General features: G+C 62.3%; 1 protein-coding gene and 1 long non-coding RNA gene across 2 annotated transcripts in view; one reads left to right on the top strand and one right to left on the bottom strand.

Moving 5' to 3' along the window:
* Nucleotides 1–10,715, bottom strand: part of LIPE (lipase E, hormone sensitive type) — a 31,430-nt gene extending 20,715 nt beyond the window's left edge. The window contains 4 exon segments of the mRNA XM_066987019.1: nucleotides 205–253; nucleotides 255–298; nucleotides 5,391–5,986; nucleotides 10,629–10,715. Coding sequence (XP_066843120.1) covers nucleotides 205–253; nucleotides 255–298; nucleotides 5,391–5,986; nucleotides 10,629–10,639 — 700 coding nt within the window. The 5' untranslated portion in view covers nucleotides 10,640–10,715.
* LOC136788483 (uncharacterized) lies at nucleotides 6,897–7,645 on the top strand. Its single transcript, XR_010827240.1, has 3 exons — nucleotides 6,897–6,970; nucleotides 7,206–7,522; nucleotides 7,563–7,645. It is a non-coding gene; the product is annotated as an uncharacterized lncRNA (long non-coding RNA).
* Nucleotides 10,716–15,864: the final 5,149 nt, after the last annotated feature.

Raw genomic sequence — 15,864 nt, 5'->3', positions numbered from 1 at the left:
CCCCAAGCCCCCCCATAGACCCCCCCAGGACCCCCCAGGACCCCCCCCGGACCCCCCAAGCACCCCATAGACCCCCCAGGACCCCCCAGACCCCCCCAAGCCCCCCCCCCCAGACCCCCCAACCCCCCCCAGACCCCCCACAGACCCCCCAGACCCCCCCAGTCCCCCCCAAGCCCCCCCAGGACCCCCGCCCCCCCCCCCCACTCACCCAGCCCCATCTCGCCCCCTGGTAGTGCTCCCCGAAGGACACGAGGGCCGATGGCGATGGTCTGCAGCACCGGGCGGATGGAGGGGCGAACTGGGGGGGGGGCACGGCATCACCCCCACATCCCCCCCCCATGTCCCATATCCCCCCCCGTCCCTATAGCCCCCCCCCCCACCCCATACCCCCTCCGCCCCCATGTCCCCCCCCGTCCGGCCCCAGGCGCGGCGGCGCCAGCCCCGTGTCCCCAGGGCCCTGCAATGCCCGGCCCCGTGCCCCGTGCCCTACAGCCCTTGGCCCCATAGCCCCATAGCCCCGTGCCCCATAGCCCCCATATCTCCTGTCCCCACATCCCCCTGGCCCCATGTCCCCACATCCCCCTGACCCCATAGCCCCCTGTCCCCATAGCCCCGTGTCCTATATCCATGTCCTATGGCCCTATGTCCTATATCCCCCTGTCCCCATATCCCTGTGTCCTATAACCCCCTATCTCCTTGTCCCCATATCCCCCCATCCCCATATCCCCCGACCCCATATCCCCTGACCCCATATCCCCCGACCCCAAATCCCCCCGTCCCCATATCCCCCCGACCCCCATATCCCCCCGACCCCATAGCCGCCTGTCCCTATATCCCCGTGTCCTATATCCCCCCTATCTCCTTGTCCCCAAATCCCCCCGTCCCCATATCCCCCGACCCCATATCCCCCCTGTGACCCCATATCCCCCCGACCCCATATCCCCCGACCCCATATCCCCCCATCCCCAAATCCCCCCGTCCCCATATCCCCTGACCCCATATCCCCCGACCCCATATCCCCCGACCCCAAATCCCCCCGTCCCCATATCCCCCCGTGCCCTATATCCCCGTGTCCTATATCCCCCCTATCTCCTTGTCCCCAAATCCCCCGTCCCCATATCCCCCGTCCCCATATCCCCCCGTCCCCATATCCCCCCCGTCCCCATATCCCCCCGACCCCATATCCCCCGACCCCATATCCCCCGACCCCATATCCCCCCGTCCCCATATCCCCCCCGTCCCCATATCCCCTGACCCCATATCCCCCCGACCCCATATCCCCCGACCCCATATCCCCTGACCCCATATCCCCTGACCCCATATCCCCCCGACCCCATATCCCCCGACCCCATATCCCCCCGACCCCATATCCCCCCCGTCCCCACATATCCCCTGACCCCATATCCCCCCGACCCCATACCCCCGTGCCCTATATCCCCGTGTCCTATATCCCCCTATCTCCTTGTCCCCAAATCCCCCGTCCCCATATCCCCCGACCCCATATCCCCTGACCCCATATCCCCCGACCCCATATCCCCCCATCCCCAAATCCCCCCGTCCCCATATCCCCTGACCCCATATCCCCCGACCCCATATCCCCCGACCCCAAATCCCCCCGTCCCCATATCCCCCCGTGCCCTATATCCCCGTGTCCTATATCCCCCCTATCTCCTTGTCCCCAAATCCCCCCGTCCCCATATCCCCCCGTCCCCATATCCCCCCGTCCCCATATCCCCCCCGTCCCCATATCCCCCCGACCCCATATCCCCCGACCCCATATCCCCCGACCCCATATCCCCCGTCCCCATATCCCCCCGTCCCCATATCCCCTGACCCCATATCCCCCGACCCCATATCCCCCGACCCCATATCCCCTGACCCCATATCCCCTGACCCCATATCCCCCCGACCCCATATCCCCCGACCCCATATCCCCCCGACCCCATATCCCCCCGTCCCCATATCCCCTGACCCCATATCCCCCCGACCCCATACCCCCGTGCCCTATATCCCCGTGTCCTATATCCCCCCTATCTCCTTGTCCCCAAATCCCCCCGTCCCCATATCCCCCGACCCCATATCCCCCCTGTGACCCCATATCCCCTGACCCCATATCCCCTGACCCCATATCCCCCCGACCCCATATCCCCCCGACCCCATATCCCCCCGTCCCCATATCCCCCGACCCCATACCCCCGACCCCATATCCCCTGACCCCATACCCCCCGACCCCATATCCCCCCTGTGACCCCATATCCCCCGTCCCCAAATCCCCCCGACCCCATACCCCCCTGTGACCCCATACCCCCGTGCCCTATATCCCCGTGTCCCCGTCCCCGTATCCCTGACCCCATGTCCCCGTCCCGCGTCCCCACGGCCTTGTGCAACCCGCCTCTTGCGTCCTCCCCGTCCCCGTAATCTCCCGAAATGTCCCCAAAACCTCCCCAAATGTCCCCAAAACCTCCCGAAATGTCCCCAAAACCTCCACGTCCCCGTAACCTCCATGTCCCTATAACCTCCACGTCCCCAAAACCTCCCGAAATGTCCCCAAAACCTCCCGAAATGTCCCCATAACCTCCACGTCCCCCGTAACCTCCGATCCTCGTTCAACCTGGTCCCCGTGTCCTCCACGTCCCCGTAGCCTCCACATCCCCACGTCCTCCCCGTCCTTCAATCACCCCCAAACCTCCCGAAATGTCCCCAAAACATCTCCAAATGTCCCAAAAAGTCCCCAAATGTCCCGAAACGTCCCCAAATTTTCCCTCGTACAACCTCGTCCTCGTGTCCTCCACGTAACCTACAGCCTCCACATCCCCACGTCCTCCACATCCCCACGTCCTCCCTGTCCTCGATCATCTCCAAACCTCCCCAAAACCTCCTGAAACACCCCCAGACCTCCCCAAATGTCCCCAAAACATCTCCAGATGTCCCGAAATCTCCTGAAATGTCCCCAAATTCTTCCGCTCATACAAGCTGGTCCCCGTGTCCTCCACATCCCTGTAGCCTCTACATCTCCACGTCCTCTACACGTCCCCACGTCCCTCCACGTCCTCGATCATCCCCAAACCTACCCAAAACCCTCCTGAAACCTCTCCAAATGTCCCCAAAACATCTCCAAATGTCCCGAAATGCCCCAAAATGTCAAGAAATGTCCCCATATCCTTGTTCGACCTCGTCCTCGTGTCCTCCACTTCCCTGTAGCCTCCACACCTCCACGTCCTCTATGTCCCCACGTCCTCCACGTCCTCAATCATCTCCAAGACATCTCCAAATGTCCCAAAAAGTCCCAAAATGTCCCGAAACGTCCCCAAATTTTCCCTCATACAACCTGGTCCTCGTGTCCTCCACGTCCCTGTAGCCTCTACACCTCCACGTCCTCCACGTCCCTGATCTTCTCCGAAAACGCCTCCAATCGTCCCCAAACCTCCCCGAAACGTCCTGAAACCTCTCCAAATGTCCCCAAAACATCTCCAAATGTCCCAAAATGTCAAGAAATGTCCCGAAATGTTCCCATATCCTTGTTCAACCTGGTCCTTGTGTCCTCCACTTCCCTGTAGCCTCTACATCTCTAAGTCCTCCACATCCTTGTGTCCTCCATGTCCTCAATCATCTCCAAGACATCTCCAAATGTCCCAAAAGTCCCAAAATGTCCCGAAAACGTCCCCAAATTTTCCCTCATACAACCTGGTCCTCGTGTCCTCCACTTCCCCGTAGCCTCTACACCTCCACGTCCTCCACGTCCCTGATCTTCTCCGAAACGCTCCAATCGTCCCCAAACCTCCCCGAAACGTCCTGAAACCTCTCCAAATGTCCCCAAAAAATCTCCAAATGTCCCGAAATGTCCCAAAATGTCCCCATATCCTTGTTCAACCTGGTCCTTGTGTCCTCCACTTCCCCTGTAGCCTCCACACCTCCACGTCCTCTACGTCCCCACGTCCTCCACGTCCTCAATCACCTCCAAGACATCTCCAAACGTCCCAAAATCTCCCAAAATGCCCCGAAATGTCCCAAAATGTCCCCGTATCCTTGTTTAACCTGGTCCTCGTGTCCTCCAATTCCCTGTAGCCTCTACATCTCCACGTCCTCTACGTCCCCATGTCCTCCACGTACCCAATCATCTCCAAGACATCTCCAAATGTCCCAAAATGCCCCAAAATGTCCCCAAATGTCCCCGTATCCTTGTTCAACCTGGTCCTCGTGTCCTCCACGTCCCCGTAGCCTCTACACCTCCACGTCCTCCACGTCCCTGATCTTCTCCGAAACGCTCCAATCGTCCCCAAACCTCCCGAAACCTCCCGAAATGGCCTGAAACCTTTCCAAATGTCCCCAAAACATCTCCAAATGTCCCAAAAAGTCCCAAAGTGTCCCAAAATGTCCCAAAATGTCCCAAAATGTCCCCGTATCCTTGTTCAACCTGGTCCTCGTGTCCTCCACCTCCCTGTAGCCTCTACACCTCCACGTCCTCTACATCCTCATGTCCTCCACGTCCTCCATCATCCCGAAACGTCCCGAAATGTCCCCAAAACCTCTCCAAATCTCCCAAAATGTCAAGAAATGTCCCAAAATGTCCCCGTATCCTTGTTCAAAAGGTCCTCGTGTCCTCCACGTCCCTGTAGCCTCTACACCTCCATGTCCTCTACATCCCCACGTCCTCCACGTCCTCAATCATCTCCAAGACATCTCCAAGTGTCCCAAAAAGTCCCAAAATGCCCCAAAATGCCCTGAAATGTCCCGAAATGTCCCCATACCCTTGTTCAACCTGGTCCTCGTGTCCTCCACCTCCCTGTAGCCTCTACACCTCCACGTCCTCTACGTCTCCACGTCCTCCACGTACCCAATCATCTCCAAGACATCTCCAAATGTCCCAAAATGTCCTGAAATGTCCCAAAATGTCCCCGTATCCTTGTTCAACCTGGTCCTCGTGTCCTCCACTTCCCCGTAGCCTCTACACCTCCACGTCCTCCACGTCCCTGATCTTCTCCGAAACGCCTCCAATCGTCCCCAAACCTCCCCCGAAACGTCCTGAAACCTCTCCAAATGTCCCCAAAAATCTCCAAATGTCCCCAAAACCTCTCCAAATGTCCCAAAATGCCCCGAAATGTCCCAAAAATGTCCCCACACCCTTGTTCAACCTGGTCCTCGTGTCCTCCACCTCCCTGTAGCCTCTACACCTCCATGTCCTCTATGTCCTCATGTCCTCCATGTCCTCAATCATCTCCAAACCTCCCCAAAACCTCCCGAAACCTCTCCAAATGTCCCCAAACCTCTCCAAACGTCCCCAAAACCTCTCCAAATGTCCCCCAAACCTCTCCAAATGTCCCCAAAACATCCCCAAATGTCCCCCAAACCTCTCCAAATGTCCCCAAAACATCTCCAAATGTCCCCCAAACCTCTCCAAACGTCCCCAAAACCTCTCCAAACGCCCCTAAATCCCCCCGAAGCGCCCCGAAAGAGTCGCCCCCGCACCTGGAACCCGAGGCACCTCCCGTAGAAGCACCCGTTGTGCATCGTGCTGTACTCCTTCAGCACCGCCTCGCTCAGCCCGGACTCCTCGGGCGGAAAGAGGCACCCGGGCTCGCTGCGGGCCAAAACCCTTTGGGCCAAGCACAGCAACGCCCTCAGCTGCGCCAGGGCGGCCCCGTAGGCCTCCAGCTCGGCCGCGTTGTGCCCGGCGCGGAAGAAGAGGCTGCGGCGATGGGAGGCCACGTAGCGGCTCTTGGCCACCGCGTGGGCCAGGCAGCGGCGGGCGGCGGTGGCCAGGCTGCGGTAGCCGTTGCCCGGGGTGGCCTCGTCGAGGTCGAAGCGGTGCTGGAGGCGCTGGAAGTGGCGCAGGGCGGGCTCGGGAGGCGGGAGGCCGTGCTCGCGGAGGGCGGCGAAGGCGGCGGCGAAGCGGAGGCCGGCGGCGGTGCCGCGGCGCTGGAAGAAGGCGGCGTTGTCGTCCGCCAGGGCGGCCAGCGACTGGAAGAGGGGGCGGGGGTCCATGGGGCTGGGGGGGGGGGGATATGGGGGGATATGGGGTTGGGGGGGGGATATGGGGGGGGTAGAAAGGGTTAGAAGGGGGTTTTGGGGGGGTTTTGGGGGTTTTTGGGGGGGTTTTGGGGGGTGCGCTTGGGGGGTTATGGGGCTGTGGGGGTGATGATGGGGGGTTATAGGGGGAGTTGGGGGGCTGTGGGGGGTTACGGGGGGTTTGGGGGGGGGTTTGGGGGGGTTTTGGGGGGTTTTGGGGGCTTTTGGGGGGTTTTGGGGGGGTTTTTGGGGGGGTTTTGGGGGGTGCGCCGGGGTCTTCTGGGGCTGTGGGAGTGATGATGGGGGGGTTATAGGGGGAGTTGGGGGGCTGTGGGGGGTTATGGGGGGGTTTTGGGGGTTTTGGGGGGTTTGGGGGGTTTGGGGGGGTTTTGGGGGGTTTGGGGGGTTTGGGGGGTTTGGGGGGGTTTGGGGGGTTTTGGGGGGTTTTCGGGGGTTTGGGGGGGTTTGGGGGGGGGTTTTGGGGGGTTTTGGGGGTGCGCCGGGGGTTATGGGGCTGTGGGGGTGATGATGGGGGGGTTATAGGGGGAGTTGGGGGCTGTGGGGGGTTATGGGGGGGTTTTGGGGGGTTTGGGGGGTGCGCTGGGGGGTTATGGGGGGTCTTCTGGGGCTGTGGGGAGATGATGGGGGGTTATGGGGGGAGTTGGGGGGCTGTGGGGGTTATGGGGTGATGGGGGGTTATGGGGTTTTGGGGGTTGTGGGGGCTGGGGGCTGCGCTGGGGGGTTATGGGGCAATGGGGGCTATGGGGTGATGGGGGGTTAGGGGGCAGCTTGGGGGCGGCCGGGAGAGTTGCGGGTTGTAGGGGAGGGTTATGGGGGCGGGGCAGGGGGTTAGGGGGCAGGAGGGGGGGCTATGGGGTGGGTTATGGGGCTAGGGGGCAGGCTGTGGGTCTGTGGGGCAGGGTATGGGGCAGGTTATGGGTCAGTGGGGCAGGCAATGGGGCAGGTTATGGGGCTAGGGGGCAGGTTATGGGGCAGGCTACGGGTCTACATGGGGCAGGTTATGGGGCAGGCTATGGGTCTATGGGGCAGGTTATGGGGCAGGTTATGGGGCTGGGGGGCAGGTTATGGGGCAGGTTATGAATCTATGGGGCAGGCTACGGGTCTATGGGGCAGGCTGTGGGTCTGTGGGGCAGGGGTATGGGGCAGGTTATGGGTCAGTGGGGCAGGCAATGGGGCAGGTTATGGGGCTATGGGGCAGGTTATGGGTCTGTGGGGCAGGCTATGGGGCAGGTTATGGGGCAGGTTATGGGGCAGGTTAGGGATCTATGGGGCAGGTTATGGAGCAGGTTAGGGATCTATGGGGCAGGTTATGGAGCAGGTTAGGGATCTATGGGGCAGGCTGTGGGTCTATGGGGCAGGTTATGGGGCAGGTTAGGGATCTATGGGGCAGGTTATGGATCTATGGGGCAGGTTATGGGGGCTATGGGGCAGGTTATGGGGCAGGCTATAGATCTATGGGGCAGGTTATGGGGCAGGTTATGGATCTATGGGGCAGGTTATGGGTCTATGGGGCAGGTTCGGGATCTATGGGGCAGGTTATGGGGCAGGCTATGGATCTATGGGGCAGGCTGTGGGTCCGAGGCCGGGGGACGCGTGGGGCCGGGAGCCGTGGGGCGCAGGAGGGGCAGGGGGGGCGGCCGTGGGGCGCCGGGGGTGGGGGGGCCCTTATAAAACCCCGGCCCCACCCCAAAGGGAGGGGGCCCCAATGTGTGGGGCGGGGATGTGGGGCGGGGGGAATTGGGGGTCCCCGGGGATGTGGGGCCGGGGTTGGGCAACGCAGTGGGGCAGGGGCCGGGGGGGGGGCCGGGGGGTCCCTGGGGTACCCCCGGGGTGCGGCCAACGGGGGCGGGGGGGCACGGGGGGGTGGTTGGGGGGGAGGGGGGATGTGGGGCAGCCGTGGGGCAGGGGAATGCAGCCAGGTGGATGTGGGGCAGGTGTGGGGCAGCTGTGGGGCAGGTATGGGGCTGCTATGGGGCAGCTGTGGGGCAGCTGTGGGGCAGCTGTGGGGCTGCTATGGGGCAGGTGTGGGGCAGGGAAACGAAGCCAGGTCGATGTGGGGTGGCTTATGGGGTGGTTGTGGGGCAGCCGTGGGGCAGAGGAATGCAGCCAGGTGCATGTGGGGCAGATGTGGGGTAGCTGTGGGGCAGGTGTGGGGCTGCTATGGGGCAGCTGTGGGGCAGGGGAACACAGCCAGGTCGATGTGGGGCAGGTGTGGGGCTGCTGTGGGGCAGGGAAACGTGGCCATGTCGATGTGGGGCAGCTGCAGGGTGGTTGTGGGGCAGCCGTGGGGCAGGTGTGGGGTTGCTGTGGGGCAGCCGTGGGGCAGGGGAGAGCAGCCAGGTGCATGTGGGGCAGGTGTGGTGCATCTATGGGGCAGCTGTGGGGCAGCCGGTGTGGGGCTGCTGTGGGGCAGCTGTGGGGCAGCTGTGGGGCAGCTGTGGGGCAGCTGTGGGGCAGCTGTGGGGCAGGTGTGGGGCAGAGGAACGTGACCAAGTGAATGTGGGGCAGCCGTGGGGCAGCTGTGGGGTTGCTGTGGGGCAGCTGTGGGGCAGGGAAACGAAGCCAGGTCGATGTGGGGTGGCTGTGGGGTGGTTGTGGGGCAGCCGTGGGGCTGCTATGGGGCAGGGAAATGAAGCCAGGTCGATGTGGGGCTGTTGTGGGGCAGCTGTGGGGCAGGGCAATGCAGCCAGGTCGATGTGGGGTGACTTATGGGGTGCATGTGGGGCAGCCGTGGGGCAGCCGTGGGGCAGGTGTGGGGTTGCTGTGGGGCAGCCGTGGGGCACAGGAACGCAGCCAAACGAATGTGGGGCAGCTGTGGGGCCGCTATGGGGCTCTATAGGGCAGCTATGGGGCAGTTATGGGGCAGCTATGGGGCAGCCATGGGGCAGTTATGGGGCAGTTATGGGGCAGTTATGGGGCAGCCATGGGGCAGCCATGGGGCAGTTATGGGGCAGTTATGGGGCAGCCATGGGGCAGTTATGGGGCAGTTATGGGGCAGTTATGGGGCAGCCATGGGGCAGTTATGGGGCAGCCATGGGGCAGCCGTGGGGCAGCCGTGGGGCAGTTATGGGGCAGCCATGGGGCAGCCATGGGGCAGCCATGGGGCAGCTATGGGGCAGCCATGGCAGCCTCATGGGGCAGCCATGGGGCAGTTATGGGGCAGGCTCATGGGGCAGCCATGGGGCAGCCATGGGGCAGTTATGGGGCAGTTATGGGGCAGCTATGGAAGGCAGCCATGGGGCAGTTATGGGGCAGCTATGGGGCAGCCATGGGGCAGTTATGGGGCAGCCATGGGGCTACCATGGGGGGGCAAGCTCATGGGGCTGTCATGGGGCATGTTATGGGGCAGCCATGGGGCAGTTATGGGGCAGCCATGGGGCAGCTATGGGGCAGCCATGGGGCAGTTATGGGGCTAGCCATACATGGGGCAGTGTATGGGGCTGAAGGTTCATGGGGCTATACCATGGGGCAGCCATGGGGCAGCCATGGGGCAGTTATGGGGCAGCTATGGGGCTGTCCATGGGGCAGTTATGGGGCAGCCATGGGGCAGCTATGGGGCAGTTATGGGGCAGTTATGGGGCAGCCGTGGGGCAGCCGTGGGGCAGTTATGGGGCAGTTATGGGGCAGCCATGGGGCAGTTATGGGGCAGTTATGGGGCAGTTATGGGGCAGCCATGGGGCAGTTATGGGGCAGTTATGGGGCAGTTATGGGGCAGTTATGGGGCAGTTATGGGGCAGCCATGGGGCAGTTATGGGGGCAGCCATGGGGCAGCTATGGGGCAGTTCATGGGGCAGTTATGGGGCAGCCATGGGGCAGCCGTGGGGCAGCCATGGGGCAGTTATGGGGCAGTTATGGGGCAGCCATGGGGCAGTTATGGGGCAGTTATGGGGCAGTTATGGGGCAGCCGTGGGGCAGCCATGGGGCAGCCATGGGGCAGTTATGGGGCAGTTATGGGGCAGCCATGGGGCAGTTATGGGGCAGCCATGGGGCAGTTATGGGGCAGCCATGGGGCAGTTATGGGGCAGCCATGGGGCAGCCATGGGGCAGCCATGGGGCAGTTATGGGGCAGTTATGGGGCAGCCATGGGGCAGCCATGGGGCAGTTATGGGGCAGTTATGGGGCAGCCATGGGGCAGCCATGGGGCAGCTATGGGGCAGCCATGGGGCAGTTATGGGGCAGCCATGGGGCAGCCATGGGGCAGCCATGGGGCAGTTATGGGGCAGTTATGGGGCAGCCATGGGGCAGCCATGGGGCAGTTATGGGGCAGTTATGGGGCAGTTATGGGGCAGCCATGGGGCAGTTATGGGGCAGTTATGGGGCAGCCATGGGGCAGTTATGGGGCAGTTATGGGGCAGCTATGGGGCAGCCATGGGGCAGTTATGGGGCAGTTATGGGGCAGCTATGGGGCAGCCATGGGGCAGTTATGGGGCAGCTATGGGGCAGCTATGGGGCAGCCGTGGGCCTCTATAGGGCCGCTATGGGACCCTATGGGGCGCTATGGGGCCGCTATGGGGCACAGCGACCCAGCGCCCCCCAGCTCCCCCCTCCCCCCCTTTTACCCCCTCCCTCCCCTCGCCCCCCCCCCCGGGGCCTCCCCCCACCTCGGCTCCATTTTTGGCTCCGCCCCCTGGCGCGCGCCCGCCGCTTCCGGCCACGTGACTCGGCCCCTCCCCCCCACCCCCGCGCGCTCGTCGCCATGGCGACCGCGGCCCGGCCCCGCCCCCCGTGGTTTATTGGGGGAGGAGGGGTATTGGGGGGGGGTGGGGGGATTTGGGGCAAATTTGGGGGATTCTGGGGCATTTTGGGGCAAAATTGGGACATTTGGGGAAAAATTTGAGGCATTTTGGAGCATTTTGGGGGGATTTTGGGCAAATTTGGGACATTTGGGGCAAATTTGGAGCATTTTGGGGGAAATTTGGGGCATTTTAGGGGATTTGGGGGCATTTTTGGGACATTTTGGGGGATTTTGGGGGCAAAATTGGACATTTGGGGGGCAAATTTGGGGCATTTTGGGGCATTTTGGGGCATGTTGGGGGATTTTGGGGCATTTTTGGGGGATTTTGGGGTAAAATTGGGACATTTGGGGGCAAATTTGGGGCATTTGGGGGCATTTTGGGGGTTTGGGGGCAAATTTGGGGGATTTTGGGAGTTTTGGGGCAAATTTAGGACATTTGGGGGCAAATTTGGGGCATCTGTGGCAAATTTGGGGCATTTGGGGGGGATTTGGGGGGGTTGGGGGGATTTGGAGCAAATTTGGGGCATTTTGGGGCATTTTGGGGGCAAATTTGGGGCATTTGGGGGCATTTTTGGGGAAAATTTGGGGGATTTTGGGACAAAATTAGGGACATTTGGGGCAAATTTGGGGCATTTGGGGGCAAATTTGGGGCATTTTGGGGCATTTTGGAGGTTTGGGGGCAAATTTGGGGGGATTTTGGGGGATTTTTGGGGCAAATTTGGGGCATTTGGGGGCAAATTTGGGGCATTTTGGGGGATTTGGGGGAGGTTGGGGGGTTGGGGGCAAATTTGGGGCATTTCGGGGCATTTTGGGGCAAGATTGGGACATTTGGGGGCAAATTTGGGGCATTTGGGGGCAAATTTGGGGGCATTTTGGGGGATTTTGGGGAAAATTTGGGGGATTTGGGGGGATTTGGGGGCAAAACTGGGACATTTGGGGCAAATTTGGGGCATTTGGGGGCAAATTTGGGGCATTTGGGGGCATTTTGGGGGGATTTGGGGGGAGGTTGGGGGTTGGGGGCAAATTTTGGGCATTTTGGGGCATTCTGGGGGCAAATTCGGGGCAAATTTGGGGGAAAATTGGGACATTTTCGGGCACTTTGGGGCATTTGGGGCATTTTGGGGGATTTTGGGGTAAAATTGGGACATTTGGGGAGTAAATTTGAGGCATTTTGGGGGCAAATTTGGGGCATTTTGGGGGACTTGGGGGGGTCTGGGGGTCGTGAGGGGGTCTCAGGGGGGTTGTGGGGCAAATTTGGGGCATTTTGGGGCAAATTTGGGGCATTTTGGGGGACTTGGGGGGGTTGGGGGTCCTGAGGGGGTCTCTGGGGGTGTTGTGGGGCAAATTTGGGGCATTTTGGGGCAAATTTGGGGCATTTGGGGGGATTTGGGGGGTTTTGGGGCACATTTGGGGTATTTTGGGGCATTTTGGGCGATTTGAGGGGGTTTTGGGGGGTCCTGAGGGGGTCTTGGGGGGGGTTGGGGGGCAAATTTGGGACATTTTGGGGCAAATTTGGGGCATTTTGGGGGATTGGGGGGGGGGGTTGGGGGATTTTGGGGGGCCCTGAAGGGGTCTCGGGGGGGGGGTTGTGGGGCAAATTTGGGGCATTTTGGGGCATTTTGGGGGCAAATTTGGGGCATTTTGGGGGATTTGGGGGGTTTGGGGGCAAATTTGGGGTATTTTGGGGCATTTTGGGCGATTTGAGGGGGTTTTGGGGGGTCCTGAGGGGGTCTTGGGGGGGGTTGGGGGGCAAATTTGGGACATTTTGGGGCATTTTGGGGCAAATTTGGGGCATTTTGGGGGATTTGGGGGGGGATCTGGGGGGATTTGGGGGGTTTGGGGGTTTTGGGGGCAAATTTGGGGCATTTTGGGGCATTTTGGGGGGTTTCGGGGGTCCTGGGGAGGTCTGGGGGGATTTGGGGGGTTCTGGGGGGGTTTTGGGGCAAATTTGGGGCATTTTGGGAGGGGGGGGTTGAGGGGTTTTGGGGGGGGTCCTGGGGGGGGTCTTGGGCGAGGGGGGGGTCCTGGGGGGGGGGGGTCTCGAGGGATTTGGGGGGGTCCGGGGGGGTCCCGAGGAGCTTTTGGGGCTTTTTAATGGGATTTTGGGGGGGGGGGGTAAAGAAGGGGGGGGTCACAGAAGGAATTTGGGGGGGGGGTCCGAAGATGGGGGTCCTCGTAGAGGGGGGTCCTCGTAGAGGGGGTCCTCGTGGGGGGGTCCCCGCTTCTTAAAGGGGCAGCGCCAGCCCCTTGGTGGGGGGGCAGCGCCCCCTCCTGCGACGTCCTGGGGAGGGGGGGGGGACAAAATGAGGGGGGGGGCTTCACCCCACCCCCCCCCAAAAAATCCCCCCCTCCCCCCCCCATAACCCCCCCCCCCCCACCCAAATCCTTCCCCCCCCCCCCCCCATTTCTTGCACCCCCTCGGCCTGGCGGGGGGGCTGCGGTGACGTCACGGGCGCCGGTGACGTCACGGGCCCCAAATTGCTGGGGGGTCCCGAGCTCGGGGAGGCGGGGGGGGCCCCCAGGCCCCCCCCCCCGAGGAGCAGCAGCAGCAGCAACAGCAGCGCCGGGGGGGCACCCATGGGTGCTCCCCTCCCCTTCCCCCCCCTTTTTATTTCCCGGGGCCCCCCCCCAAAAAAAATGTGGCCCCTCCCCCCCTTCTTGCCCCCTCGCATTTTTGCCCCCCCCCCTTTTTTTTGGGGGGGGGGTGGGGCTGCCGGGAAGGGGCCGCGCCCTGCGCAGGTACCTGCCCCTCCCCCCCCCGCCCCTCCCCCCCCCCCCCAAAAAATTTTTTCCTCCCCCCCCCCAACTCGAAATGGCCCCCCCGGGACCCCCCCACCCCCAAAATCCCCCCCCGAATCCCCCCCCCATTGCCCCCCCCAAATATTCCCCCAAGAACCCCCCCGGACCCCCCAACCCCAAAAAATCCCCCCCCCCATTGCCCCCCATCCCAAAAAATCCCCCCAGAATCCCCCCCCATTGAATCCCCCGGACCCCCCCACCCCAAAATCCCCCCCAGGTCCCCCCCCCCAATGCCCCCCGTCCCCAAATACCCCCCCCCAATGCCCCCTCCAAAAAAATGCCCCCATTTCCCCCCCCGGACCCCCCCCCCAAAAATCCCCCCCAAATCCCCCCCCATTGCCCCCCCACCCCAAAATCTCCCCCCAACCCCCCCAATGCCCCCCCCCCCAAAAACCCCCCCCCCCCCAACCCCCCCCCCCCAAATATTCCCCCAAGAATCCCCCCCGGACCCCCCACCCCCCATGCCCCCCCACCCCAAATCCCCCCCATTTGCCCCCCCCGGACCCCCCCACCCCCAAAAATCCCCCCATGCCCCCCCATTTGCCCCCCCGGACCCCCCCCCCCCCCAAAAAATGCCCCCCCCCCATGCCCCCCCCATCCCAAATACCCCCCCCAATGGCCCCCACTCCCCAAAAATCCCCCCATTTCCCCCCGATTTCCCCCCCGGACCCCCCCCAACCCCAAAAATCCTCCCCACGGAGATTTTTTAATTGTAATCGTTTTATCGGGTGTTAATTAAAAAAATTGAAATGAAATGAAAATCAATTAAAAGCGAGAGTTTCAAAAATTAAAAATTTAAAACTTTAAAATTTAAAAAATTTAAAATTTAAAATTTAAAATTTAAAATAAGAAATTAAAAAAATAAAAAGAAAAAAGAAAAAAAGAAAAAAGAAAAAATTGAAGAATAAAAATTAAAAAATAAAAATAAAATAAAAAAAAAAAAAAAAAGAATCCGAAAAATAAAAATTTTAAAGAAAATAATTTAATTAGTTAAAAATTGAAATTGAAATAAACGATTTTTAATTAAAAAATACTATTGGGGGGGGGGGGCCAAAAATCCATGGGGGGGGGGCCCCAAACCTTGGGGAGGTCCCAAATATTTGGGGGGGGGGGCCAAGAATTGGGGGGGGACCCCAAAAACCCGGGGGCCCCAAAAGCCCGGGGGGGGGGCCCCAAATTTCCCTGGGGGGGGGGGGATCCCCTTAGTCCCCGCCCCCCGCCTCGAGGCCACGCCCCCTATGAGGCCACGCCCCCTATGAGGCCACGCCCCCTATGAGGCCACGCCCCCTATGAGGCCACGCCCCCCCCCTCCGGGGATTCCCCGCCCCCCTCCGAAGCTCCGCCCCCATCCGGAAGCCCCGCCCATCCGGACCGAGTCCACGCCCCCAAACCGGAAGTCCCGCCCCTCAGGGCGAGGCCCCGCCCCCGGGGAAGCCCCCCTGCCCCTCCCCCACCCCAGAAACCCCCCAAATCTCCCCCAAATCTCCCCCAAATCCCCCCCAACCCCCCCAGCCCCTCCCCCTCCATGCCCCTCCCCCCCCTTTCCCCTCCCCCCTCCCGGGGATTCCCCCCGAGGCCCCTCCCCCTCCAAACCCTTCCCCGAGCTCCCTCTCCCAACCCCTCCCCCCCAAATCCCCTCCCCCCCCCAAACCCCTCCCCCTTCCCCCAAGCCCCTCCCCCTCAAGCCCCTCCCCCACCCCTCCTCCCCTCCCCCTCCCGAGGGACCCCCCCCCCAATCCCCTTCCCCCCTCCAAAAACCTCCCCCCTCCCTCCCCCTTCCCCCCAAAACCCTCCCCAAATCCCCTCCCCCCAAGCCCCTCCCCCTCAAGCCCATCCCCCTCCCCCTTTCCCCTCCCCCTCCTGGGGATTCCCCCCAAATCCCCCCCAACCCCCCCAGCCCCTCCCCCTTCCCCCAAACCCCTCCCCAAATCCCCTCCCCCCAAGCCCCTCCCCCCCAAAACCCCTCCCCCACCCCTCCCCCTTTCCCCTCCCCCTCCCGGGGATTCCCCCCCCCCCCCCCCCCCCCGAGGCCCCTCCCCATTCCCCTCCCTTTTTCGGGGGGGGGGGCCCTTTAGTTCCGGGCCCTCGTTTCCGGGGGGGGACCCCTGAGGCCGCCGCTCCCCCTCCGGGCCCCTTCGCGGGGACCCCCCCCTCCCCCTCCCCCGCCACTTCCGGTTCCGCCCCCCAAAGCGCTCCGGGGGGGGAAACCGCCCCCGCCGGCGGAACCTTTGATCGCGGGGGGGGTTTTTGGGGAGAAAAAGAGGGGTTTTTGGGGTTTTTTTTTTGGGGGCCCCCCCCCGCAA

This window comes from Anser cygnoides, chromosome 37 (assembly GCF_040182565.1).
Source record: "Anser cygnoides isolate HZ-2024a breed goose chromosome 37, Taihu_goose_T2T_genome, whole genome shotgun sequence".
In the NCBI taxonomy this organism is placed as follows: Eukaryota; Metazoa; Chordata; class Aves; order Anseriformes; family Anatidae; genus Anser; species Anser cygnoides.
The sequence above is the reverse complement of the archived record's forward strand: the minus strand, read 5'-3'. Positions and strand labels throughout refer to the sequence as shown.